The 26824-nt window shown below is 49.5% G+C and overlaps 1 protein-coding gene across 1 annotated transcript in view; it reads left to right on the plus strand.

Moving 5' to 3' along the window:
- Positions 1 to 48: 48 nt before the first annotated feature.
- Positions 49 to 26824, plus strand: part of dlg5a (discs, large homolog 5a (Drosophila)) — a 36299-nt gene continuing 9523 nt past the window's right edge. The window contains exons 1-21 of the mRNA XM_062463422.1: positions 49 to 791; positions 9971 to 10039; positions 11241 to 11415; positions 12318 to 12509; positions 14082 to 14265; positions 16048 to 16316; positions 16442 to 16754; positions 16973 to 17203; positions 18323 to 18507; positions 18670 to 18795; positions 19574 to 19706; positions 20042 to 20169; positions 20270 to 20445; positions 20647 to 20750; positions 21740 to 21832; positions 22273 to 23298; positions 23832 to 23952; positions 24092 to 24236; positions 24573 to 24706; positions 25098 to 25187; positions 25607 to 25775. Coding sequence (XP_062319406.1) covers positions 491 to 791; positions 9971 to 10039; positions 11241 to 11415; positions 12318 to 12509; positions 14082 to 14265; positions 16048 to 16316; positions 16442 to 16754; positions 16973 to 17203; positions 18323 to 18507; positions 18670 to 18795; positions 19574 to 19706; positions 20042 to 20169; positions 20270 to 20445; positions 20647 to 20750; positions 21740 to 21832; positions 22273 to 23298; positions 23832 to 23952; positions 24092 to 24236; positions 24573 to 24706; positions 25098 to 25187; positions 25607 to 25775 — 4364 coding nt within the window. The 5' untranslated portion in view covers positions 49 to 490. The remainder of the gene's footprint in view (positions 792 to 9970; positions 10040 to 11240; positions 11416 to 12317; positions 12510 to 14081; positions 14266 to 16047; positions 16317 to 16441; positions 16755 to 16972; positions 17204 to 18322; positions 18508 to 18669; positions 18796 to 19573; positions 19707 to 20041; positions 20170 to 20269; positions 20446 to 20646; positions 20751 to 21739; positions 21833 to 22272; positions 23299 to 23831; positions 23953 to 24091; positions 24237 to 24572; positions 24707 to 25097; positions 25188 to 25606; positions 25776 to 26824) is intronic.

Raw genomic sequence — 26824 nt, forward strand, 5'->3', positions numbered from 1 at the left:
CTGTTTCACCTTACATGGTCATTGTATGGAAAGTTGATTGACACCAGGCAGCAGCTGCTAAACTGCCTGGACATGGCGGAAGATACAGTGTAACTGAGAAACGGCGACAGAGTTACGATAGTTTTCATAGCAGTTGAAAGGGCATCTTGCGATATAAATGACTCATCGGAAAACGCATAGATGTTCGGGTAGGTTTTCGAAGGAAACAAAGGAGAAATGGACGAGGTTAGAAGACGTAAGTAAGCTGGAAAAATGCATCGCTGTTTAGTGCAGTCAACAGCCTTAGGCAACAAATATGGCTTCTTGTGCCTTTTTCTATTTGCTATGAAAATTGGTGTCCCATGCCATCCCATGCCATGGTTATTCTGCCGAAATCCTACAAGTGAAGCAAGACCCTTCTTCGCGTATCTGGGCTCATTCTAAGAAGTGGAGCGGAGGAAAAAACAGCCTGTCAGTTAGCTCGTGAGCTACGGAACTACAGAGAATAGCAATGGAGCCAAAGCACAAAGAGTTATTAGACCAATGCCACCAGAACTTATTGGAGTCCATAACAGATGCGGACCGGCTGATAGAACTGCTGATAGTGTCTGGTACCTTAAGTGAGCTCGATCGATTCGAATTAGATCAGAACTGTTCATCCAGCGCGGAGAAAGTAGACCAGCTTTTGAAGATGCTGATGAACAAGGAGAGCGACCATTTCCTAGACCTGTGTGTGGCCTTGGAAAAGGCGTACCCTGACCTGTATTCTGCCCTGTTTATCAACGGTGGCGGACCAGTGGATCACTCGTCGGGTAAGACACCGTGCATGCAAACCTACATAACCCTAGTCAATCTAATATCCCATATTTATCAATGAGATGAGTGCGTGAACAACGCGCGGTTACCCAAGTCCCTCTCTCAATTCTCTGGCCTCAACCTGGCTGGGTGGTCCCTTGAACAACAATGTTGGGCTTACAACTATGGTGGTCGCAATTGTAGCCCATGCAACTGTAACATTCAACATTTTATCATTAACAGGTTACAGATCAGAGTTACAAACACTGTAATGTACCATCACATAGCCTACACCCTGCACACCAGAATAGGATTAGACATTATTAAGACATATTAGCTCAGGTTGACATTTATTTGAGAATGTACTATGATCGTTCATGCATGCAATAACTCATAGGAATTCAGATCTGGTGTGCTGCTGCGTAATGCACAACCTTCTTTTGCACAGGTTTGGTCTGATGAGCTACAATTACCAGTTGAAATGTTAACCTCCACTAATCTCAGCGCACCATGACAGTGTATCATTTGTGAACACATGATTTTAGGTTGATGTGAGAATTACATGATGGTACTTTTTTAGGTTAAAAGCCCCAAATTGGTTTCATTTAGTTTCAAGATTCTCTGTTTGTTAGTAATTGTTTCCACTTGAGAAAGCATAACCAGCTACTGTCAGATTACCTTAGCAAAAATCATTCATTTTTATTAGAGGATTTTGAAGAGGATTTGTGTTAGAGCCAACCCCATCCAAATATTATCAATGACTGGCATTAATATGCAATTTGCATTTATATGACCAAATCAAGTGATTTATTTTCTGTAGATGAGATGGCCTGACTTGTTTCCATGGCAACATGCTTGGCGCTGATGTGCTGTTCCATATCGACCTGTGCGTGCTTACGCCCATGCTTCTAAATCCATAACATGGTGACAGTCAATCTTGCTATGTACGGTACAAGCCCAGTTATTTTCAGTGCACTTTGAAAGGTTTGGCTTCAGATTTTGCTATTTGAATGAATCACAACAGTTTTATGCTGCATGTCTTTGACATACAATGGAGGTTACAGGATGAGGTTTGGTCACCCTCTCTTGTCTTGTCAATCAGACTCAAGCATGTATAGATTCATCCTCACCAACGCCTGTGGACAAACAGGGGAAGAGGTGTTGAGCTACCACAACCTGAGCTCAGTTCCCACATTACCTCCCCCCGTTCCAAGTTACCTCAGCAGAGCCTCAACAGAACACTTCCACCAGGAACCTGAACGCTCCCTCAGTGTTGCCAATATGAGCAGCGGCAGCTCTGAACGTCGCCTAGTCGGCCTGTGTTATTCATCAGAGGATTATCTGTCTTCTCCCTGTTGTAAGCTCTTTCAGGTAGACTCACATTATCATGCCTCTGCAGCCCTCTGTACTGGTTTGGGTGCTCTTGGCTGCCTCAGACTCCAGTTGAGGGCAGTTTTTTTATGCTTTTCATTATCTTTAGTGCAGCTTTCCAACTGACGCAATTACGGTGTTTAACTGCGTTGGTAAAGACTGGAGACGGAGCTCAAAGACCCTTCAGGTAGGTGGAAAGACAGAGGGGGATGGAAATGTCTGAGCCCCGCTGTGTGTGTGTGTGTGTGTATGTGCGAGACAGAAAGTGAGTGTGAATGTCTGATGAGCCTCTGATAGCAGGCAGCTCTCAAGTCATCCTCTCATGACACTTGTCTTTGCCGGCCCTTTGTGCTGCTGTCCTGAGGTTTTCTGTCAGTTCAACTTACTGTCCTAAGACACACGCAAACTGTCTGCTGAACCACGTTCTGGCTGTTTATCAATCCGAAGAACGCTAAGACATACTTGTGTTCTTGAGAAGAACTTTATTGCCAGGCGTCTTGCGAGAATGGTCTCGCAAGACCGCGAGGTGTGTTTGAGATGTGTTCTTGCTCTGACTTCTGGGAAATCAGATGCGTTCTCGCTGACCACGTCACCATCCGATGCATCCTTGATAAAAGGGGCGGATCAAGAACATTTCCGGGTATTTGGGGCGTTCTTGGTAACTTGTGTTCTTTGGATTGGAACCGTACTTGGGCAATGAAAGTTGACGTCAAACGAGTTCGCAAGAACGGAAAAAAGGTGGATTGATAAACAACCTCTGTCATAGCAGTGGAGGAGGAAGAGAAGGGATTGTTCCAAGCAACCTGGTTTGCTTCCTCCAACCCTAGCCTGCAGGACACGTTTCATACATCGACACTATACTTGTCTCACAATACTTTAAAATAAATACATAATTTCCCAGATCAATAATAAAGGCTGTTTAAAAAATACATTTCGGTTCAGCCTAGTATACCACAGACTTTTGTGCTTGTTTCAAGCACAGAAGTAGCAGCAGGGCATCGCCACTGTGTCACCTACAGAGCAGGTATACAGCACCTCCCCTCTCTGCTGACTGTGACATTGATTTAAACGCACGCAGAGAGGAGTTTGATGCAATGGTCCCTGACAGGGTGCAGCGTCCACATCTTCTGCTAGTCTCTTCATGTGTTCTGTCTCGCGCACGCGTGCAGTCTCTGTCTCTGTCGGTTTCTGTCTCTCACTCTCTCTCTCACACTCTCTCTCTCACACTCTCTCTCTTTCTCATTCTCGCTGTCTGTCTCTCTCTCTGTCTCTCTCTCTTACACACAGACGCACTCACTCATTTTCTCTCATTCTCACACACCTCATAAACACATACACAAACGCACTCTTTGGAGTGGTTTTATTCTCCATGCCATTAAATGGAAGAGCTGGCTAGATACTCGGAGCGGACAGAGAGTGGGAAAGAGAGGGATAGGGAGAGAGAGAGAGAGGAAGGGAGACAACAGGCCTTTTGTTTATAAGTTGAGCAGACCTAAAGTGCCCAGTCAGCTGTGTGTGTGTGTGTGTGTGTGTGTGTGTGTGTGTGTGTGTGTGTGTGTGTGTGTGTGAGAGAGAGAGAGAGAGAGAGAGAGAGAGAGAGAGAGAGAGAGAGAGAGAGAGAGAGAGAGAGAGAGAGAGAGAGAGAGAGAGAGAGAGAGAGAGAGAGAGAGAGAGAGAGAGAGAGAGAGAGAGAGAGAGAGAGAGAGAGAGAGAGAGAGAGAGAGAGAGAGAGAGAGAGAGAGAGAGAGAGAGAGAGAGAGAGAGAGAGAGAGAGAGAGAGAGAGAGAGAGAGAGAGAGAGAGAGAGAGAGAGAGAGAGAGAGAGAGAGAGAGAGAGAGAGAGAGAGAGAGAGAGAGAGAGAGAGAGAGAGAGAGAGAGAGAGAGAGAGAGAGAGAGAGAGAGAGAGGAGCCAAGGACCAGTGGGACTGTTTCGACCAGGGCTCCTCTCCCAGTCCATAAACTACAGGGACAAACAGACAAGATGACTAATGTCCTGACACTGGGTCACTTTCACCGCTCTTAAAGACCCGTCTTGGGCCAAGCTTGCATCCATCTCCACTCCCTTTCTCACTCGGTTCTACAGGTTCTCTCTCTCCTCCTTCCTCTTTCCTCGTATCGTCTCTCTTCATCTTCTTTTCTCTGTTTCTTTTTATTTCGTCTTTCTGTCTCTGTCCGGTGCCCTGTTTCTCTCTCTGTGTGTACACTGTCGATGGGGCCATCAATCCATCCCTGGTCTAGTCGCGGGATGTGATTGATAATATTTCATAGCCTATTTTATACTGCATGTCATAGTGGATTTTATCGCATTGCTGTGGGGTAGAGTCCGGGATGGCAAGACTTCAGTGTCTATACAGACTAAGAACTCAATCTTTTTCAATGGAAAGTCCAAGATTGTGTTGTATGCAACTTTTAAGACTTTGTTAATGGCTCAGTTGTTACTAATGTAGCGATCAATTAAATCATTGGATCAAGCCTGCATGAGCAAACGAGACGTTAACCTTTGTGTTTTCTCAGGGTCGTGGATGTCATTGTCCCGGTTTGAGTCTATTGATCTCTGATAGCCCAACTGGCGTGTGAATCACATCATGCTTTCCACAGCAAACTGGTTTTGTAGGGGCGATACATGGGTATCAGACTCACTAGACCTCTCCCCTCCAGTGGTGACATTCACAGCTAGCCCAGCAGGGAGGAGAAGCAGAACAGGACTTCGTTACCATTTAGACATGTTTCCTCTGCTTGCTAATGACCCTGGAAAGCTGAGGAAATGCCACAGTTTAAACATTGCTGACGAAGTGAGGTCATGGAAATAAACAGAGCTCTTTTCTCCCCCCCCCCCCTCCCCCCCCTCACTACCCCTATGACGGATTTTCATCTTACCCCAACTGCTGTATTAGCGTAGCAGTTTCTTTTTATTGTTAGCCCATAACTAGGGCATCTAATTCAGGAGAAACCTTTGTCACATATAAAACTGAGATGCAGAGTATGGGAGCTCTGCCTGCTACCTGCAGACAGGTGACACAATCTGTCACGTCTCTGTTTTCAAAGAGCGGCTCGGATTACCCGAGCGTGCTTTCGCTGTGTAAAAAGTAGCATTCTCCAATGGTCTGATGCGGTTGTAAAAAAAATGTTCTTCTTCTTTTCGCTCGCAGCTTTCCGGAGTTATTGCAGTCATCTTCACGTTTTGTTTAGTTCACCTTAATGCCTCAACCTCTGGCACGGGCAAACTGTTCAGAAGGCGCTTAAAGTCTCTATTATGCTGAGTTAGTGTTCTTCACGGCGAGGGGGAACCGTGCGCTACTGTGATAATGGGCTGCGCCGTGGTGCACGCCGGGGCGCTTCTGGACTGTTCAGCACTTTTGACGGACCTGCCAGCCGAGGGCGAAGGCCAAGGGCACCGTACCGAGGTCCCCCCTGAATCACAGATTCAACGGAACGACTGGCTAAGGAACCAAGATGAGTTGGCATGTTCGTCCTGTGTCCGTGCATTATAGGAAGTTCTTTTCGGCGCTCCGGAGGTCCAAGGACACTACTGAGAGTTACTACCGAGAGGTCAAAATGTATGGCATCACACCAGATGTGTTTACGTTACGTTTGAACCACCCAAGTGGTGACAACCTCCTTTCTCAGGACGTGCTGCTGAACACCCGCATGGCCTGAATGAACATCAGGCTGGGACCTGTGAGCTTAGACAGGCGCTTTAGGGTCATCCCCCCCCTGTATGGACCCACAGGACCACATCCTCTCGGCTTATTTGTTGTGGCATGGCTAGGGTAGGAGGGAGAAGGGGTTCCAAATGGATGACCAGAGAGGAATGCTTGTTGGTACAATATTTTATTTTGACAAGGTGAAAAAAGGGATTTTGGGTGGAAGAAAAGTACTTTGAACAAAAAAGCTTCTCTGACCGAGGCATCTTTGTCTGATAGTCCTCAATTTTCAGAAACGAAGGGAGCCAACGAGAGCGGGTTAGAGGTTTTTCTGTATGTTCCAATAGGCCTACTTCCCTGCCAGTGGTTGCTGACTCTTTTGTTGGTGGGGGGCCAGTGTCTTCTTGGCTAAACTTCTTTCCAGTCAAGGATGCTTCTGGTTATCTCTCTCCATGAGCTGTCCATCCTTATAGGGAATTCTATCCATGTTAGATACAGCTGGGGTAGAGGCCATGTGGCAATGGAGCACAAGTGGAAGTGCTGCTTGTTAATTACCTCACCCCAGAGAGTTCTGCTCTCCTGCAGTGGGGCGCCACAGTATAGGTACATAATGGACCCTAGACCCAGTCCTGACACTAGTTAGATTGCGTTTAATGATTATTTTGCATTTGTTTGGAAAGTAAAAAAAAAAACGACAACAATTTCAGTGGAAAGGTTGTATTTGAAATGTACATTGCATTTCTCAATGTCTTACTTGGCATGTCCCCCATTTTTGCTTTGGTGACAGCGTGCGTGGACCCAACAAGTTTGTGCAAAGCCTTATGACCCTTGTTATCCGTTCCCTCTTCTCCTTCTTCTTCCTTCCCCTCTTCCTTCTCATCTCTCCCTGTGTGCCAGTGTGTCTCATCCTCTTCCTCCTGAGGGTAGGAGCATAGAGAGAGCAGCTGTGTGTGTGTGTTGGGGGCTGGGGGGGGGGTGTTGGTGCAGAAGGACGGGGGCAGTCAGACGAGGCTTCCTTCAGGCCGAGTCAAACAGCGGTGTCTAGCACCATAGCCCCCTCCCCATGAGCTGGGGAGCTCCGCCAAAAGCTGCAGCTGATTTAGAGCCCCGAGATGAGGGTAAACAGAGCAGTTTGTCAGCCCCTGGCCGTGTCGAAAGTACTCTCCCACTCCCAACGCCCTCTGGGCACTGCAGATCTGGTAAAGAACCGGATAGGTTTCCACCATGTTGTTGTGACCCGTCCCTTCTCTTGAAGGTCATGACGGAGGGATTTGAACCCTCCTTTTTCTCTTTCGCTTTTTTTCTTGTCTTCTTCTATTTGTTAGCCAGTGTGGCGTGATGGTCTTTTGCATCAGGGAAACTCACCAGACAGTAAGAAGAGCTGACAAGAGTCTAACACACAACAGCAGACGTTCGTGTTTTTTTGATAGAATGCAAATGATGTTCTTTCCCCAAGTGCCCCCCGAAGTTTTCCTTTCTCCTCGGGAAGAGAGTGTCTGTGTCAGATCCTTAGTTTCGGGCTTGTCAAGATCCTGGGATAAAAGCGTTTGAAAGCAGCAGCACCAGGTCTTTCAGATAACCACAGATATATTCACATTTATGTTTTGGGGGTTTCATTTTTAGATTAAAGAATTTTCCAGAACTCATGAATTATGTAGTCACACTTGACCGGGTGCTAGACTAGCGTCTCTTTGATTGTTGGAACGGGAATAGGTTCCATCTCCAACTGCCATCCCAATTTTTTTGCCAAGCTGCGAAATGTACTAGTCCTCCAGTCCAGATTCACCATGGCAACGCGTGCCATCCCCCCCCTTTTCTGTGCTGGGGGGAGGAGGGGGGGGGGGGTAAATCTGGTGTTCTGGAGCAACTATTGGTCCTGGAGCATTGGTGAGGGAGGGGAGGAGACCCATGGGGCCCCCAAGGCAGACCAAGGGCTCCCCTGACCTATTTAAAGCCATGAAGCCAGGCCTTTGTTGTAAAGCTGCATAGCTTCACACGATCAGGTCTCCCTCCTTTTAAATATGTGTCACTGTGTATTTGTGAACAGTTAGAACAGTGCACAATTCACCTCTAAGTAACCCCAAAGTTTTGCCAATGGTCCTTATTGGCATGTCTAAGGGCAGTAGATGATGTGCTCCTTGGCTTGGATCCGAGTTGTTTCGACCGTAGAAAATGCCACGTGTGTCAGAAAGGATCTGTGAAAATGGTGTGTGGGTGTCAGAGGGGATTGTTCATGATTTATCTGACTGGCTGGTTGACAGACTGGTTGGCTAGCTGGCTGACTGACTGGCAGGGGTGCAAGGAAGGGTGCATCCTAAAGCTACCCGTATCCATACCCAGCACTAATGAATACAGCCTTTATTGATGTAGTCAGCTTGTTTACAAATGATGGGCTTCGCTGAACGAGGCTATCCATAATTACTATCGATGATTAAAGGCCAGTTACGAAAGGCTAATGCTGTCGACCCTGGGAACACGAGTTGGGCTTCGTTTTATCTAATATGCAATCTATACTACATTCATTGGTAGCTTTAGACACTGAACCAGTGTGTGTCTTCTCTCCACAGGATTTAAGTTAGCTGCTCTGCTTAAGGGAGCAATGTGGAGTGAGCTCTCATTTCCATCTGGAGAAATACGAGTGTGTGTGTGTGTGTGTGTGTGTGTGTGGAGTGGGAAAACACATGATGTAGTGCAGCCTTCCGAGTGTAGCTCAAGTCTGGTAGAACAATGTGAAATCAAAGCTCTACTTCTCACAGGAACGTGTCCAGCTTCAGGGAGTATGAAAGCAGATTAAAAGTCTCTCTCTCTCTGTCTCCCTTCTCTTCTCTCTTTTGAACTACACCTTCCTTGCGTCTGTTCATCGTTCAACAACGCTCCCCCCCACCCCCTTATGCTTATTCACTTCCTTCTTCTTCATGTCAGATTATTCTCCTCGACTCGGTCCTCTCCTTCCCTTCTCTCTCTCCTTCCCTCCGCAGGGCCAGAGATAAGAGTCTCAGTCTCATCAAGCTCACAGCTAATTAGACTCGGCCTTGTCAGATCGACCAGACCTAGAGTTGGCTAACACAGCAGGGAACCAAGGGCACCGATGGAGATCGGGTGATTCGTTGTCAGCTGCTAGCGAGTCTTCTGGTGTGTCACAACCAATTCGGGGGCAGTGTCCATTAGACTGCACGTCACAAAAACGCACCTCCGAAGGCAGGGGGACATCGCCAAAAGGTAGCATCTTGCGAGCTCTCCCAGCGAAGGCTCGAACTCTTATTCGACGGTGCCCTTTGTGAGCCATTCAGCCGCCTCGCCATAAAACCCGTATTCTGCCCAGCACACAACGACGTACCCCTATGGATTTCTCTATATGTGACGTGCCTCCGCCATGGCACTGTAAAAGTGCTATTCACCAGCCTTCCTCAGGCTTCTCTGTGCTTGTCATAAAGAGTAAATCCAATTTCAACCATGACATTGTGCCTGCATGGCGGTAACATATGAGGAATATGCATCAAAGCAGTGCTGGATGCACAGAGAGAGAAGCCATGACTAGTGGCAGTGGGAGTCCAGAGCAAAACCCTGAAATTCACATTTACATATTCCCTCTTGCATTTTTCATTTCTCCAAAGCCGCATACAAAACGTCTATACAGTGAGTGCAGCAGATAATCAAGCATAAGAAGTGCACAGTTGAGTAACGGTATTGCATTGGGGAATGCCAAGGAACTGCTAAGACTAGACACTTGCCAAAATCGTCCCATATGGAATACACGAATCACAAAAAGCAAATGGAGAGAGAGGAAAGCTATGTAGGCCTTATAACACTGTGGAACAGCTACATGTATGGTGTATGAGGGGTACATGGAAGTACGAACCATTGTTGGTTTTTTGTTTGTTCCATTTATCATGGATTGATTAAACATGTCCGTTTCAGAATGACTTGATAATGTATCCAGACAAGATATCGTCCTCATTCATCATGTCAAACTTCTCTCTCTCTTTGTTTCTCCCACTCTTTTCTCTCTCTCTCTCTCTCTCTCTCTCTCTCTCTCTCTCTCTCTCTCTCTCTCTCTCTCTCTCTCTCTCTCTCTCTCTCCTCTCCTCTCTCCTCTCTCCTCTCTCCTCTCTCCTCTCTCCTCTCTCCTCTCTCCTCTCTCCTCTCTCCTCTCTCCTCTCTCCTCTCTCCTCTCTCTCCAGGCTCCACCTACAGCGTTCTCTCCACCATGCCCTCCGACTCTGAAAGCAGCAGCTCCCTGAGTAGTGTGGGTACGTAACCGCTCCAGTATGGTAATCACGTTCCTGTCACTCACTCCAGCTCCGGGGACATCCCTGTCTCCGCTGGGTAAAAGTCACGCCGATGTAGTCGTACGCTAAGAACACTGCGTCGCAGCAGCGAGATAAAGAGAAGACACGAGTATGAGTGATCCTTCTCATTCGAGCTCAGATAGGAACTCTTGTGTTGAAATGCCTTGGAGTACAATACAATCTGTCTTTCGTTCCTTTTATTTTTTATTTGTTTTATTAGGCCCGAAGGAAGTTGGCCACATTCACTCTTTTTTTTTTGCGCACACGCACACACTGCTGCCAGAGTGCTGACCAAACGAGCACTCCAAATGACTCATCGTTACGTATCGTGGGCGTTACGTAAACGTCCCAAGGGCCAAACGCGGAGCCAAGGATGCACATAATCCCCTCCATGCTCCTAGCCCCAACACCTGCTGCCCCCTCCCCTCCACCCCGCGGAGGACCCTGGGACAGGACACGTCCTTCCCTGGTTAGAAGCCACTCCACACTAGCGCACCAGGGAAGCTCGGCTTACAAGGGAACGACTTGCTGTCGTGATTCTTCAGCTAGGAAGAGAAGGAAGCAGGCTCTCCTTCAGGACAGGAGGAATGGATGAATGTGGAAATGAATAATTGCAGCGCAGGGCATTAATCTTTTACCAAGACCTCAATTTACTCTTTGGGTTTCTAAATGACTGTCTGCACAAGTGATTAAATATTATACCATACTCCCAGCGCTGGGCCTGCTGTTAACAGACCTCTTCAGAATATGTTCTCAAATCTAAATCCCATCTGCAATACGCTGCTGTTTTTCATTATTCTGTGGGGGATTACGGACATCGGAGTGCTGTAATCCTAGGTGGTTCTCTGGGGGGGAAAAAAGTCCATCGGATTGTAATGGAAAAGAACAGAAGATTAGAATGGAATTTAATATCAGACGGTTGTTGCCCTTCACCAGTATTACGGCATAATGTGTTCTGAATGTTGAGGCCAGTGCGTAACCTGTTTTAACCTTGTGTTTGCAATGCTGCTGGAGGATGCTCTGCAACTGCCTTTGTCTCAGAAATCACGTGTCGTGTTGTGTCCAGTTATCACGCATCGTCTGAAACAAGGCCATATGTAGGCCATGAATGGTGTGTGGCGGTGTACGGTGTTTGCCTCTAGTGACACGCTCATGGTTGCAGGTTCACCCGTCAACGGTACAGCCTCGTCCCCGCCCCCCACCATGAACGACAACCGGCCTGCTGGCGACAACCTGGACACGGTCCTGTTCCAGCTACGGAAGGTGACGCGCGACAGAGACGAGCTCCGCAAGCGCTTGGCGTTGGCCTCACCTGGCACCACCTTCGACGACTGCAGGTATAGACACTCTCTCTCTCTTTCTATCTCCATCTCTCTCTTCCTATCCTTCTGTCTTCAAGTCATCAAAGAGGCTAAACGAGCCAATTTCATGTTCGCCTGCTCTGATTGTCTCCATGTTTTTTTGTGTGCAAGTGAAGCTGACAAATCCAGGCATGCGTCTGTGTAGTCAAGGTTATTTTGAGGACAAGGGCCTTAAGGCACAGGTTTACGATCAGCACTGTTGACACAAGTTTATATGAAGCCAATGGCTCTCTTCAAGGCCGTCTCCCATTCGGTAAATAACACGGTTTTCCAAAAAAGACCTACCTGTGCTAGCAGTCAAATCTATAATGAATGTATTTAATTGTTATTTACTGATTTTAATGTGTATTTGAATTATGAAACGTAAGCTGGTTGCATGTAAAATACTGACTACATTTTAGTTCCTTCTTAGGACTGCTTAGGTTTACGACCAGCTTGTGGACGAAGGTTAATTGGTAACGATCCTGAACAGGTGTTAAATGGTCTCTATGTTCCGTCTTCCCTGTAGTTATAAGCATAGGGAGAGGTGAACCCGTGTACCGTTTGAATGTGAGGAAAAACAGATGCGCAAAGCTATCCAGTATGTTGACTAAATCGGTTAACGACTTTAGGCACCATGCCCCAACAAGCTTGAATGTTTTTCCGTGAAGCTGAATGTGTTCTCTGCCAAAATGAAGGGCATTGGGGTTGACGTGAGGCGCTGTCCCGAACGTTGCTTCATTTTCTGCAAAGTGAGGTCACAAATGTCTTTACCCCCCACCCTCACCCACTCCACCCCCACCCAGTCACATCCAGGCCAATATCCGGGCCCCGCCTTTACTGGCGAGGTCTCAGGTTAAGTGTATGTGCTGATGGCGTGTCGGTTTTTGCTCCCTAAGGCCAAACTCCAAAGCGACTGCTACGGGACACCATGCCGTTAGTTTCCCAAAGGCCAAACTCCAAAGCGACTACTACGATGACCTTAAGAGCCAGTGTATGAGGGCCATGGCGGAGCTGCAGTCCCTCCAGAACCAGCACACCAAGACCCTGAAGAGGTGCGAGGAGGCCGTCAAAGAGGCTGACTTCTACCAGTGAGTCCAATCCTAACGTCTGCCAGCTCCGGTTGGGAGGTTTTAGAAATGTTTCGCATTTAGCATTTAGATGACCTAATTATAGTGCCAACTCATCCACTCCTTGATCATTTAAGTATCTCTGCTGCACCAAAGTCAGCTTAAGTACAACAGTGTCATTGGGCTAAGTGGGACTCACCAGCCACGATGAACAAGACCATGACCATTTTCACACCCTTCCTCTGTTCCCTGACCCAGAGTAGATGGCATGCAGCTCCGAGTCAGCAGAGCAAACAAGCGTGGCTGACGTTTGATTGACAATGTGCCTCCTGTCGTGCCAGTGGATTTAACAGCCTTCCGGTGTCAGTTGGTTTAAACGGTCTTAATGTCAGTGGTGCCGTGTCTACGTTTCTTTAGCTGGCTAAGCTGCCTGGATCCGGTCTCCAGCCGTATCCCCGCGTCACGGCGTTCTGGCGTCCCACTCTCTGCCCGCCGAGCCACAGGAGCCGGTGTGAAAGGTGGACATTTTGTCGAGCACCATCTGCTGCGGTCTCCAACACGGCTTTTAATGAGAGGAGAAATAATTAGCCGTTTTATGACATTGTTTCACTTGGACGTGAACGAGATAATTGCCTGCTCTTGCAATTGCACAAATGAACAGAACATCCCTGGGCATAATGGTCTTTTCTTATTAGAGAGGAATTACGTAAATGTGCACCATGCGCCCGGTCTTACTTGGGCTTCGGTGCATGAATAATTAATGTAAGAAAAACATTTTTGTTTATGATTGTTTGGCCAGGTCCAGTAGAATATAGTTGTATCAGTATTTTCATTCTTATTACTTTTTATTATCCTGTGGGACAAGTCACAAAGGTGTATTCCAGGTTTCAAGTACTTTTTACCAGCGAGTAAATCTGTTTACTCGCTGTAAAAAAGTGTCAGGAGTTCAACCGTGCCTCTGGAGCTTTGCTTTATTCAATACAGACTAGATGTATTAATCCCAGGCATTAAATCTCGGGTGTGTGTGTGGGCATTGCGGTTGCCTTGAATCTACAGGGGGATGTAGGGTGAGAGACCAAATGGGGATTACCGTTACATGTTAGTTTGTCCCCTGAGTCTCTGATTGTGTGTAAGCTAGGCTGTCCAGGAAAGCAATCAAACGGGATGGGTTAAGCACGACCCCTGTACTCTCCATAGTGGTTGACATGCGGGGTGGGCCGAGCAGAGAGAGGCCTTTGCTCCTGACAGAACTCATCGGATGTGTAGGAAAATTAGGTTTTAGTTCTGCCTTGACCCTTCACAATTCAATCTCCTCCTCATTGTTGGCCGTGGTGCCAAGCTAAGCTTCTGCCTCCATGTATGTGCACATGTCTGTGTTTCGATTTTAATATTTTGAAATAAAACTGACTTTGTCTCCCACTGTTCCTTTATCAATCTGTTCTTGCCTTGGTCGTTGACATGTCTGAAATCTGTACTGCCGTATACAATGACCACAAACTGTAGTGAAATGAAATCCATGTAGCCTTGGTATATTGAATCACGTGTGTGTTTGTCTGTGTTTCTGTGTGTGTGTGTGCTCACGCGTCTGTCCAGTATGCTACACAGCCGGGTGCTGGGGGAGCAGACCCAGCTGAAGGAGGAGATGGAGGCTCTGAGGAGAGAGAATTCCCAGCTGGTCCGAGAGCACAACCATCTCAAGCAGAGCTACGAAGAGGTTCAGAGGCTGCACAGCGAGGACCAGAAAGAGGTGGCCGACCTTCGGCTGCAGCAACAACAGGTGTGGTTTTCTGTGGGGGACACTTTGTGAACACAAGCATGAAACATTACATCCCCACTCCTAAGTCCAAGCTCTAAGCTAGCTATGGTGGTAGACCCGTAGAGGAGGTTAGTGTGTTCTGCTGTATGCTATCTGTGGTGGTTAGGGTTGCCAACCGTCCTGATTTGTCCGGGACATCTCGAATTATGGGTGATTTTGATTTGTCCCGTCCGGGACAGCTCCAGTCCCAAAACTCTCGCAAACGTTGCTATGGGACACGCTAGTTGCACAGCAGAGGGCGCCGAGGCTGGGGGGGGGGTGCTGTTGGGGGTGCTTGCCTAGGGCGGCAAAGGTGCTTGCGCCAGCCCTGCGTGCGGGCACCTGGAAGAAAGTGTCCCGCATTTGGGGTTGAGGAAGTTGGCAACCCTAGTGGTGGTAGAACAGGAGAAGAGGTTAGTATGTGCTAGCTGTTGTGGTAGACCAGGAGAAGAGGTTAGTATGTGCTAGCTGTGGTGGTAGACCAGGAGAAGAGGTTAGTATGTGCTAGCTGTTGTGGTAGACCAGGAGAAGAGGTTAGCATGTGCTAGCTGTGGTAGTATACCAGGAGAAGAGGTTAGTATGTGCTAGCTGTGGTGGTAGACCAGGAGAAGAGGTTAGCATGTGCTAGCTGTGGTGGTAGACCAGGAGAAGAGGTTAGTATGTGGTGGTAGACCAGGAAAAGCGATTAGTATGTGCTAGCTGTGGTGGTAGACCAGGAGAAGAGGTTAGCATGTGCTAGCTGTGGTGGTAGACCAGGAGAAGAGGTTAGTATGTGCTAGCTGTGGTGGTAGACCAGAAGAAGCGGTTAGTATGTGCTAGCTGTCTGTGGTGGTAGACCAGGAGAAAAGATTAGTATGTGCTGTCTGTGGTGGTAGACCAGTAGAGGAGGTTGGTGTGTGCTGCTGGGTGCTAGCTGCTAGAACAGTAGCGGGTGTGTGCTGTGGTGTTGATGTTGCAGTGACCTGGGGAGGTCACTGCCGTGCTGCTGTCACACGTCCCAGGGGACAGGGGAGAACAGCACAGATGCATACTGAGCACTTCCACTCCACTCCAGTCCTGGACAGAGAGTTATGGCTCTGGATTATATAAAGGCATGCTGACACTGGGAGAGAGAACACCCCCCCCCCCCACACACACACACACACACACACACACACACACACACACACACTCAGACACACAGTCACATACATAACCCCTGCTTGGGTCGATAAAGCCCTCAGGTTGACTCCAGCTTCCAAGCCATCACGCTACACAACGCTTTTACGTTGAACATTATCAACGCTACCACGTTAAACATCATTGTAACCAGGCATTGTTTAGACACCACCCAACAGTCACATTGCTGTAAATGACAAACCACTAACACTGTGGTACCTCCTCTTACCAGCCATATATCACGAGCCCTTTCAATAGCATGAAGTTGCACTTCCTATACTTGGCTCTCTGACAGACAATCTAACTAGTCTGACCAGTCAACTCCCCGCTGTCAAGCCAAACAGTGTTAGCTTAGCATCTGTTCATACGAAGACCATGCACAGCTGTCCGTGGATGCCATCTGGTGCTGGACTGCTGTAAAAATAGAAACGCACGCCAAGCCTGGAATAATCAGATCCCAATCTGCAGAGCCGGTCACCCAAGTGCTCCCTAGCTTAAATGAAAAAAAAAAAAAAAAGACAAACATGCACACATGCAGAACGCCACCACAAGGGGTTTGGTTGACTAACGGCCGCGTGACGCTTTGTGTCCCCTGACGCACGCCAGTCGGTTCAGGTCATGAGGGAGAACGGCTCGTCGGAGGTGCTCAACAAGCTCTACGACACGGCCATGGACAAGCTGGAGGGCACGAAGAAGGAGTACGACGCCCTGAGCAAGCGCTACAGCGAGCGGGTGGCCAGCCACGACACGGACCTGAGCCGCCTGGAGCAGGCCGAGGAGGAGAACCGGCGGCTGCAGAAGCAGATGGACACCCTGCTGAAGCAGCGCGACTCGGCCATACACTACCAGCAACAGTGTTCGACGTCCATGAGGAGGTGACACGCGTTCCCTCGCGGCATTCCCCGCATTCCCCATTTCTGCGAGCACGCGCACACACATACACACACCGCCTCCTCACCCCCCCCTCACTCCACATCCACACCCCCCCCCCCCCCTCCAGGTTCGACTCGGTGCAGCAGGAGCTGAACAAGTCCTCGGCCCAGAACAAGGAGCTGCAGAGGGAGATGGAGCGCCTGCAGGCGGAGGTGACGCGCCACAAGAACTTCCAGCTGAAGGCGGCCAAGGACTGCGACAAGTACAAGGAGGAGCGGGACTCGGTGTTCAACGAGTACCGCCTGGTCATGAGCGAGCGGGACCAGATGATCAAGGAGCTGGACAAGCTGCAGACGGAGCTGGAGGCGGCCGAGGCGCGCCTCAAGAACACCTCGTCGGAGAGGATGGTGGCCGGCGAGGAGATGGAGGCTCTCAGACAGGTGAGCGGCCCCGTCGGCCGACGAGCCGAGAGCCACTGCCTTTTTTCGGCGCGTGGGACGTGTATGTGTAACCCAAATCCCCCTCGGCTAACTGCTACCCCTCGAATCCCGCACTGTAGGTTAGGATCTTGTTAGGAAGTTCCAAAACACACCTAAACGCCTCAGAGCGTGAGCTCCGAAACATCCAAACGTCACTCTGCTTGGGGGTTGGGCTACAGGAGTTGAACTCGTCGCTGGTGGACCGCGACCGGGCGATCTGTGAGCGGAACGAGCTGCTGGAGAAGTACTGCCACGAGGTAAAGGACAAGGCCGAGGCCCAGAAGGAGCTGAGCCAGGCCTGCAAGGACATCGAGACGGTCCGCGAGGAGAGAGACGTCGCCCGCAAGGAGAGGACCGAGGCCATCATCCAGAGAGACCAGCTGCTCCGAGAGTACTACCAGGCCAGACAGGTAACACGCACATACCCACCTGTAACACTAGTACTACCATGTCAGACAGGTAAAACACACATACCCACCTGTAACACTAGTACTACCATGTCAGACAGGTAAAACACACATACCCACCTGTAACACTAGTACTACCATGTCAGACAGGTAAAACACACATACCCACCTGTAACACTAGTACTACCATGTCAGACAGGTAAAACACACATACCCACCTGTAACACTAGTACTACCATGTCAGACAGGTAAAACACACATACCCACCTGTAACACTAGTACTACCATGTCAGACAGGTAAAACACACATACCCACCTGTAACACTAGTACTACCATGTCAGACAGGTAAAACACACATACCCACCTGTAACACTAGTACTACCATGTCAGACAGGTAAAACACACATACCCACCTGTAACACTAGTACTACCATGTCAGACAGGTAAAACACACATACCCACCTATAGCAGCAGTAATGCCAGGCCAGACGGGTAGTACCAGGAACTGAACTACACAACTATCAAGGTTAACTGTTAGCATACGCACTGAAAACGTGTCCTGCCACATTGTCTGTCCCATTTGAGCTTTTCGCTTACTTAGCGGTCAATTTGAGGCTTCTGTCTGTATGATGATACAGACAAACAAAATGCTCCACACACGATAAAGAGGTTTAGAGCAGCCTCTCTCCATCCTGGTCCTCGGGGGGCCCTGCCTTGCATGTTTTAGATTATTCTGTTTTCCAACAAACCTGATTGGAATGGGTTGTTATCAAGTCCCAAGGACCAGGATTGAGAAGAGCTGGTTTAGACAATGGGATCAGATGTCAGCCCTTGGATTAAGTCAAAGGGGATGACCTTAATGCAGATCTAACCTGGACCACAGCACTGCAGACCCCTACCTTCACCACTAGATGGCCCCCTCTCCGCGGTCAACGGCAAATTGACTGACATCCACCTCACGAAAATGTTTCGGAAAACCTTGTCAGCGAGTTCAGCAATGCTTTGTTACCGATTCCTTTTTTTTTATTTGACCACATTAAACACCAGACTCCGGGCCAGACTACGAGCCTAGCGTTAGCCACACATATGCAATCACGGCTATGTGTGCTCCTGTACGACAGAAACAAGACTCGGCCACCATGGACATGGAGCGGGCCAACAAAGAGATAGAGATGCTGAGGAAGCAGTACGAGGCCATGTCCCAGGAGCTGAAGGAGGCCACACAGGAGGCCGAGGTGGCCAAGTGCCGGCGGGACTGGGCCTTCCAGGAGAGGGACAAAATAGTGGCCGAGAGGGAGAGCATTCGGTGAGGACCGTAGAGGCCGAAAGCCAGAGTGCGTGTGCGTGTGCGTGCGTGTGCGTGTTAGCCGGGTGGAAAGGAAGACAGCATAGCCTCGCCGCTTCTGTTATCTTCCCATCCTGTCTTTTCTTCTCTTGACTTGTCTTCCCCCGGCTCCCTTTCCTCCAGGACTCTGTGCGATAACCTGCGGAGGGAGAGAGACCGGGCGGTCAGCGACCTGGCGGACGCCTTGAGGAACCTGGACGACATGAGGAAGCAGAAGAACGACTCCTCGCGAGAGCTCAAGGAGCTCAGGTGAGTCTGGCAACGACGCGGATCCCTCGCCGACGCCGTCCTTTAATCCAACTCTTTTTTTCCCCTCTCGGCTTGTGCGCGCGCTTATGATTTTGTGTGTGTGTGTGTGTGTGCGCTTTGCTTCACTGTCTGACTGCATAAGCGGTAAGCTGTTCCATTCTCTCGCTCCCTCCCTCTGTTCCTGTCTCTTTGGACCTTTCAGAGCTCATTTGTTGGTCTGGCAGTGTTTCAGTTTGTCAAGATTAAAAGTGTAATCCCAAAAAGCAACTGTGTTTTGGCCACACACCCACACATAATCACAAACACACACGCACACACATCCACACACACAAACATCCACATACTGTTGACTAAAGCTCCCTCTACTGGTGCATTGGAGTCCTGTTTGTTAATATTGACTTTGAGAGGTTTTCTCACTAAGAATAGTGTAAGATGTGGGTTTTAATGTCAGTATCATCCTCTGGGCCTTTCTCTGAAGGGCACAATGCATCTTAATGACAGCTTGGCACTGTGCCCCTTTATCTTCCCTTATCTATGTATGAATGTGACTTTGCCACTATCCTATAAAAACCCATTTTCTCTTCTTAAAGATGACTCAGAGAATGAACTTGAACTCCTATTTTTATTGTATTTTTTTATGGGGGAAAAAATACATTCAAAAACACACAAAGATATTCCCGTTTTACCTGTGCTCAACACACAGTGGAATCCTCCAGCCTCCATACGTGCTCTCTAGCTGACAGTTTGACCTTTGGCCTTTGCCCTCCTGTGCGTTCAGGGAGAAGATGGAAAGCCAGCTGGAGAAGGAAGCCAGGTTCTGTCAGCTGATGGCCCACAGCTCCCACGACTCGGCCATCGACACCGAATCTCTGGAGTGGGAGACCGAGGTGGTGGAGTTTGAGAAGGACAGGGTGAGGATGCCACGTCACGGTAGCCGGCCGGCGGGCTGTTACCTGCTACTGTGCTGAAACGACTGGTTCGGAGCCGTCGTAACTTGAACAATAACGCATGGCGACGTGTGCTAATGTTTTTTTTTACATTCAGTCATTTAGCAGACACTCTTATCCAGAGCGACTTACAGTAATTACAGGGACATTCCCCCCGAGGCAAGCAGGGTGAAGTGCCTTGCCCAAGGACACAACGTCCTTTGCCACGGCCGGGAATCGACCCAGCAACCTTCAGATTACTAGCCCGATTCCCTAACCGCTCAGCCACCCATGTAGCGCCTTCTCTTCTTCTCGCACAGGACGACATGGATTTGAAGGCACTTGGGTTTGACATCGCAGAGGGGGTAAACGATCCTTATTTACCAGGGGATTGTGGGATTTTCGTGACCAAGGTGGACAGAGGAAGTGTTGCCGAAGGAAGGTTAAGGTAAGAGCCAATACCTGTGCCACAACACCCCCCTTTTATCCTCTCAAAACAGCCACACGGTTCATCCGTTATCACACACAATCTTCCCCGTTGTATACAGAGTGAATGACTGGCTGCTGAAGATAAATGACGTGGACTTGACCAATAAGGACAGGAAGCAGGTCGTGAAGGCGGTGCTAAACGGAGGCGGGCTGATCAATATGGTGGTACGCAGGAGGAAGTCCTTGGGAGGGAGGCTGGTCACCCCTGTCCACATTAATCTAATTGGACACAAAGGTAAGGGGCTTGTCAATGAGAGAAACACAGTAAAGACGGATGGTTTTCACTATGCCTGCTAATAGCTAATTCAATCTAGCCGGCACGGACATTGATCTGTTCCCTCCAGTATCTCTATCGTTTTGAATGGGATAGCTGAATGAATGTCCATCTTTTTGTTGTCTCTCCGTGACTCTGTGTGTGTGTGTGTCTGTGTTCCAGACAGCGGTATAGGTCTGGAGAGTGGCGTTTACGTGGCGGCCATCGTCCAGGGCAGTCCTGCCGCCAGGGAGGGCTCCCTGACTGTCGGAGACAGACTGATCGCTGTGAGTTCAAACAGCACCCGTCTCATCCACTTTCTCCTCCTCCTCAATATGAATGCCTGCCACTCCATATCAGGACACTTAGAGAAGATTGTATTTTTGTTTTGAAAGTTACATGTGGAAAGACCATTTCAACTACTCTGAAAGAGACTAGAAACAGCTAATTATGCCAACTACACACAGCGCTTACATGAGAAGTATTCCAAAGGCGTAGCGGATAAAAAAAAAACGGAAATGGGACCAGCCCATCAGTCGTGAGAGTTGCTCCGTTTCAAAACCCACCAACATCAGCCAAAATGGTGACTCCCCATCCCCTCTGATTTGAATTTAGCTCACCCTAATGTAACCGCAGGACTTAAGTATCTCATTCACTCACCTTTAATCACGACGCCTGCCAGTTAAGTCAGGCAAACTGATACGCCAAACGATAGCTCAGCTTTAGTACCAAGCTACAGCAAGAACAGATCTTAATCACTGTGCATCGTCTTATATCATGCCCTTGTGCTTGTTAATCACTTACTGAGTTACTTAGGTTTTTATTTGGCATTTGAGATTTTTAATTATGTTAAAAGAAAGACCAGATCCAAACTGTTGAATTGAATACAAAAAGTTCTTGATTACCAACAGTCCTTGGTTTTGTGCTAAATTCAGTCAAGTATGAGGAAAGTTCACAAGTTGGACTGCTTTCTTTTAACCTACCTTTGCCTTTTTTCCCTGGTCCATCTCCCTGTCTTAGTATTTTTTAAATCTATCTCAAGGCAAACCTATTGTCATGGTGATGTGGGGATTGGGATGTGTGAGGTTACTCCATTTTGATCTGTGCTGGCCTAGATTTCCATTCCATTGTATTCCACCAAAGACAGACTCCAGTTCCAGACATATGGGGCTAATTTTTCACCAAACTTTAAACTTTAACCCTCAAATCAAGACCTGACATTTCCTTTTGTCTTTTCTCTCACTTTCTCCCTCCCCCTCTCCCTCGACTGCTGTAGATCAACGGCATTGCTCTGGATAACAAATCATTGACAGAATGTGAGACTCTGCTGAGAAACTGCAGAGACTCTCTTAGCCTGTCTCTCATGAAGGTAAACCACAGTCTCCTCCTCTTCTTCCTCTTACTGTGTACTGAGCCTCTACCTCGAGGCAAGGACTTCCTTTGATGTTCCTCAGCCCCAGATTTAAAGCGCCGGTCTCCCACCATCACAAGTTGGCTTGACCTCAGTCAACTTCACTTTAGTTTGCTCCATCTCAGCTAGCTTTCCCCTAAGTCCACTTTACTTCAGTTAGATCGATCTTAGCTAGCTGGACCAAAGTTATCTTCACTCCAGCTAGCTTCTCAACAGCTAGCTTCACCTAGTTAGCACTGAGCTCACTAGCCCGGAGCTTGACGTGGTGCCTCCGTAATCCTTGAATAAATACTATAATATATACAAAAATACTATATGGCACTAGTACTGGTCATAAAAACATGGACTTCTATCCTGTCATTTGGTAAAAACATATCTGTGTGTGTTCGTCTCTCCAGTTCTTCCCTCACAGCACGTCGGGCCAGAACATTTTCGAGAGCCTGCGGGACTTGTCAGAGAAGTCCAACGGCCGCGCCCACCCGTCTGAGGTCCACTCGCGCAACAGCCGCAACCTCAAACACAACAGCTCCACGCAGACGGACATCTACTGTCCAGACGGAGGAGGAGGAGGAGGCAGCAGCACGGCGAGCGCGCCCGGAGAGAGGAGGAAGGTCCGGGGAGACCCGGAAGAGGCGGGTGTGTACGGCGAAACCAGGAAGCCCTTGTCCACGGGCTCCCTCCACCCCACCAGCCTCCGGCCGGCCTCCGACCTGGGCCCGGGCCGCTACGGCCCCAGCGCCTTCCAGGAGTGCTGCTCGTACGCCAAGCCTCCGCCCCCCATGAACTACGACCCCGCCTCCCCGTCTGACTGTGTCACCGTGGAAACCACCCTGGAGAAGAAGCACAGCGGAGGAACCTGGCCTAAGATGATGGTGGGGGGGATGTCTGTGGCGGCCGACACCAGCGGCCCGGCCCAGCTCTCCATCTTCAAGTCGCCGAAGCAGAGGAAGTCCATCTTCGACGCGGACACCTTCAAACGGCCCGAAACGCCATTGTCCAAGATGGAGTACCTCTCGGCCAATCAGATCACCGCGACACACTCCCCGCAGTCCTCCAAGACCGAATCGCTCTCCTCCTCGTCCACGCCCACCCCTCCGACCCCGCCCACACGCAGCGATTCGTTCAAATTCAAGCACAAGCAGCAAAGCAGCTCCGCCTCCGACTGCACCGTCACCTCGGACGGGAACGGCAAGGGGGAATCCGCCGTTGCCATGGCCACGGGGGAGGGTCGCGAGCGGGGCGAGGACAGGAACGGGAACCATTATTTCCTGGACGGTAAGGTCCTGACGTCGAGGAAATCATGTGACGAGGACATCGGGCGCACCAGGGGGGAGGAGCCAGAGGTGAAGCGGCCCCGCCCCAAATCGGCCCCCGCTCTCCGGCGAAGGATGACCCCCCAATCCATTCCCCTCCCAACATTCCAGGTGAGTCCACACTCCAGCCAGTCAGACTGCCCTCTGTATAGATCTCCAATCTAACCTCTATGGCCAAACAAATGTCTGTATGTGTCCACCCACCCTCCATCCAGCTGATAAAAACCCAGTTGTATCACACCCAGCGGTTTCTCAAAAGACAAATGAAAGGATTATTCAACCGGTCTCCAAAGCTTTTAGATGGAGAAACGCAGCAGCCATTTTGTGTGAGGATTTACAGCCCTGTCCGGGGCCCTGCCCCAGTGTCTGTCACTGAGCCAGCCTGTCACAGGGTGATTGATGGCTCTGCCGACCCACCCAGGCCAGAATGCTGAGTCAGGGCCACAGCCCCAGCCGTCCCCTCCATCCCACACCTCATAGTGCCTTCCAGAACTGGAAAATCTCCACAGGCTTCTGTCTTAGTTGTTGAGAAATGTATACCATCTTCTACTTAGTGAGAAGTTGTGCGAGGATTGGGATTGAAATGTTATTGTAAATGTGATAGAGAAATATTGTTTTCTTTTGGGGTTTTTTTTTATCTCCAGAGCTACTCCAACGACGATCATTCCCCAGAACCCAGAGAGATGCTTCGCTCTTCCCCCAACCGCTCTCACAGGCACAGTGTGGGCTTTGTCCCTACAGTATACAATGGCACCCTGCCTCCTAGTGAGTTTCCCCATGTCCCACACACACACACACACACACACACAGGAACAGACTGGCAAAGTGAATAATACTAGACATACACATCAGTCAATCATTCTTCTCTAAGCTTGTCTGTGTGTGTGTGTGTGTGTCTTGCCAGACTCTGTCCACCGGGGGCTGGCTCCATGCCCGGCGGTGACCGCTGTGATGAGGAACCCGGTCTACACAGTGCGCAGTCACAGAGTTCACACCAGCAACTGTCCCTCCGTAGCCTCCCAGATCTGCCACCAGCACACACACACCAGGTACCGGGAGCAGCCCCCCTCATTTGTTTACACACACACACACACACACACACATATACACACACACACATATACACACACACACACACACCAGGTACCTCTATTAGCCTCCTCTGTCAACACACACAAACACACCAGGTAGCACGGCTGCAGTAGACTACGCAACTGAGGATACCAATATGTTTTTAAATTCCGGATTCAGCTCCGCCATACCATGATTGTATCACCCTCAACCATCCTATTTAGGCGCGTGTCGTTCGAACGTGGCCGTGTGTATGTGTCAGTGTGTGCGCCACACCCTTCCCAGCGTTCTGAGAGAGAGTGCGTTGTGTGCAGTCCGCAGCACCAGGGCCGCCTGAGTCTGGACCTGAGCCAGAAGCGGGCGGGAGACTACCCCGAGTCGTCCTCCTCGTCGCGCAGCAGCAGAGCTTCCCACGGAACCAACTCGCTGCCCTCCAGCGCACGCCTCGGTGAGTCTGACGCACACTGACGCACACAGCCGCTAGCCACTTAGCCCTTTGCCAGGGTGGAGTGTTAGTAATGTCAAAATCCTCCGAAAATGTTCATAGCAAAGTGCTGAAGAATGCCTGAGATACCTCAAATGGAAATGGGAAATGAGGCAACCTGCCCCGTCGTTAATACTTATCAAAGCGTATTGAATTAGTAATAACTTTATGCAAGAATTATTTTTATACATGTTTAAACCAAAGTGCTGTTCAATCAATGATTGAATGGGTATTCTAATATTTAATACTGATCTAATATTCTAAAGGAAGGAGATCACCATGTAACTGAAAAGCATTGCCCAGGTCTCCCCTACTTATCTTGACCGAGCCTTTCTCCCCTCACGCGTCACGGCAGTGTCATCCAATAACGTCCAGTACCGCACAGAGAGGATCAAGATCCCCACCACCCCACGCTACCCTCGCTCCATGCTGGGCTCCGACCGAGGTAACCCCCCCCAACACCAGACCTCCACCCCTGGCTGGCCTGGGGGGAATCTCCACCCAGGTCCGCCTCCCCTCCTTTCCACTCACGTGCCCCCTTCAGCCCTGAGGGGGAAGCTGTTTTCACCCATGCAGTGAAACAAGACTGCCTATCAGTCTGTTTTTGGGGAACGGGAAGCGTTCCGCCTCAGTAATTGTTATTGATTGTTTGGGGGGGGGGAACTGGAAAAACCGTCGTCGTCGAGGGAACCGCTAAAGACATGGTCACGCGGAGGAAGCACTTGGTTAACCTTTATTGATTGCCTGTCTCAGGGGTTAGCATGTCTCTAACCTTGTTTCTGGCTGCGTAGTTCCTGCTTAACACTAGAAACCTCCAATAACACGCAGCCCCCTCTCCCCCCCCCCCCCCCCCCATGCCACCAGGCTCTCTCTCTCACTCGGAATGCAGCAGCCCCAGCCTCATCACGCCCCCCCAATCGCCTCTCAACCTCGAGACGTCCTCCTTCGCCAGCAGCCAATCACAGGGCTCCATCTCCACCCTGCCCAGGATATCAGTCAGCCCCCTGCCAATGGGGGAACGAAGGAAAGACAGGTACAGACAGCAGATGGGATATTGATAGCGTTATGGTGTGGCCTCGCCCTTGTGTTTTGAGTTCTGGCGATGGGAGATGTGGAGACAGCCAGGTATGACATTGGGCTTCTCTGCCTTCTGGGCGCCGCTCAGCCCACTTTCAATGGGGTTGCTAGGCAACAGGTCCATCTCGGTTATGGGCTGCAGGCATCTAATCTTGCTCGGACATGTGATCAACTTTTTAAAGCGCCTCTACCGCCTGTATGCTCAAGGTCGGGGTGGTGACTCGATACCTAACTCTCTTGTAGATGTTTCATGTGATGTCTTTTTTTCCCCTAACCCGATAATAAGCATTCTGTTGTCAGGTCTCCTGTGTATTTCCTGTTGTGTATTGCCTGTTATCTCCTTTTTTCTCCTCTTGCCTCTTCTCGCTCTTTTTATTATGGATTTTTTTTGGTGTTGTCTTGTCAACACTTGCACACCTTGCTGGCCTCACACTACTGTGTGGTCTGTTTGTCTCTCCTCTCTTTCTCTCCTCTTCCGTCTTCTTGATCCTCTTCTCCGCCAACCCCTCTGTTCCTTCTCCCCCTGCTGCCGCGCGATCCCCCCCCCCCTCCTTCCAGATCTCTGTGCCGTAACCGATCCTATCTGAGGATCCCCCTGGCCGCTCGGCCGAGGTTCTCCTCTCTCAGGAGCCTCAGGTTTGTCTTTTCACCCCTCGACCAGGGCCACGCCCGTCCGGGCCCACCTCTCCTCACCTGCTTGTGTTCCCACTGGCGCCTCTGCCGACGTCCCTCTAGATGTAGACCGTAGATGTGTTCCCTGGTCCTCCCCGAATGTGAGGCTGTCGTGTGATTGGTCCACCAAGCACCCCCCACCCCCATTTCCCCCATACCCCAGTTTTTTTCCCAGTCGGTTTGTAGGTGAAATAGTGCCTATATACTGGTACAGTATATAGGCTTGTTCCTAACTGACAGTTTATCCCTTGTTTGACTCTGTTGTAGTTTGGTTAGGAAATAAGTCACTCTCATCCCTGTTTTCTGAAATGCATTTGTGTTAAGGGAACTGAA

Source organism: Osmerus eperlanus, chromosome 6 (assembly GCF_963692335.1).
Source record: "Osmerus eperlanus chromosome 6, fOsmEpe2.1, whole genome shotgun sequence".
Taxonomy (NCBI): domain Eukaryota; kingdom Metazoa; phylum Chordata; class Actinopteri; order Osmeriformes; family Osmeridae; genus Osmerus; species Osmerus eperlanus.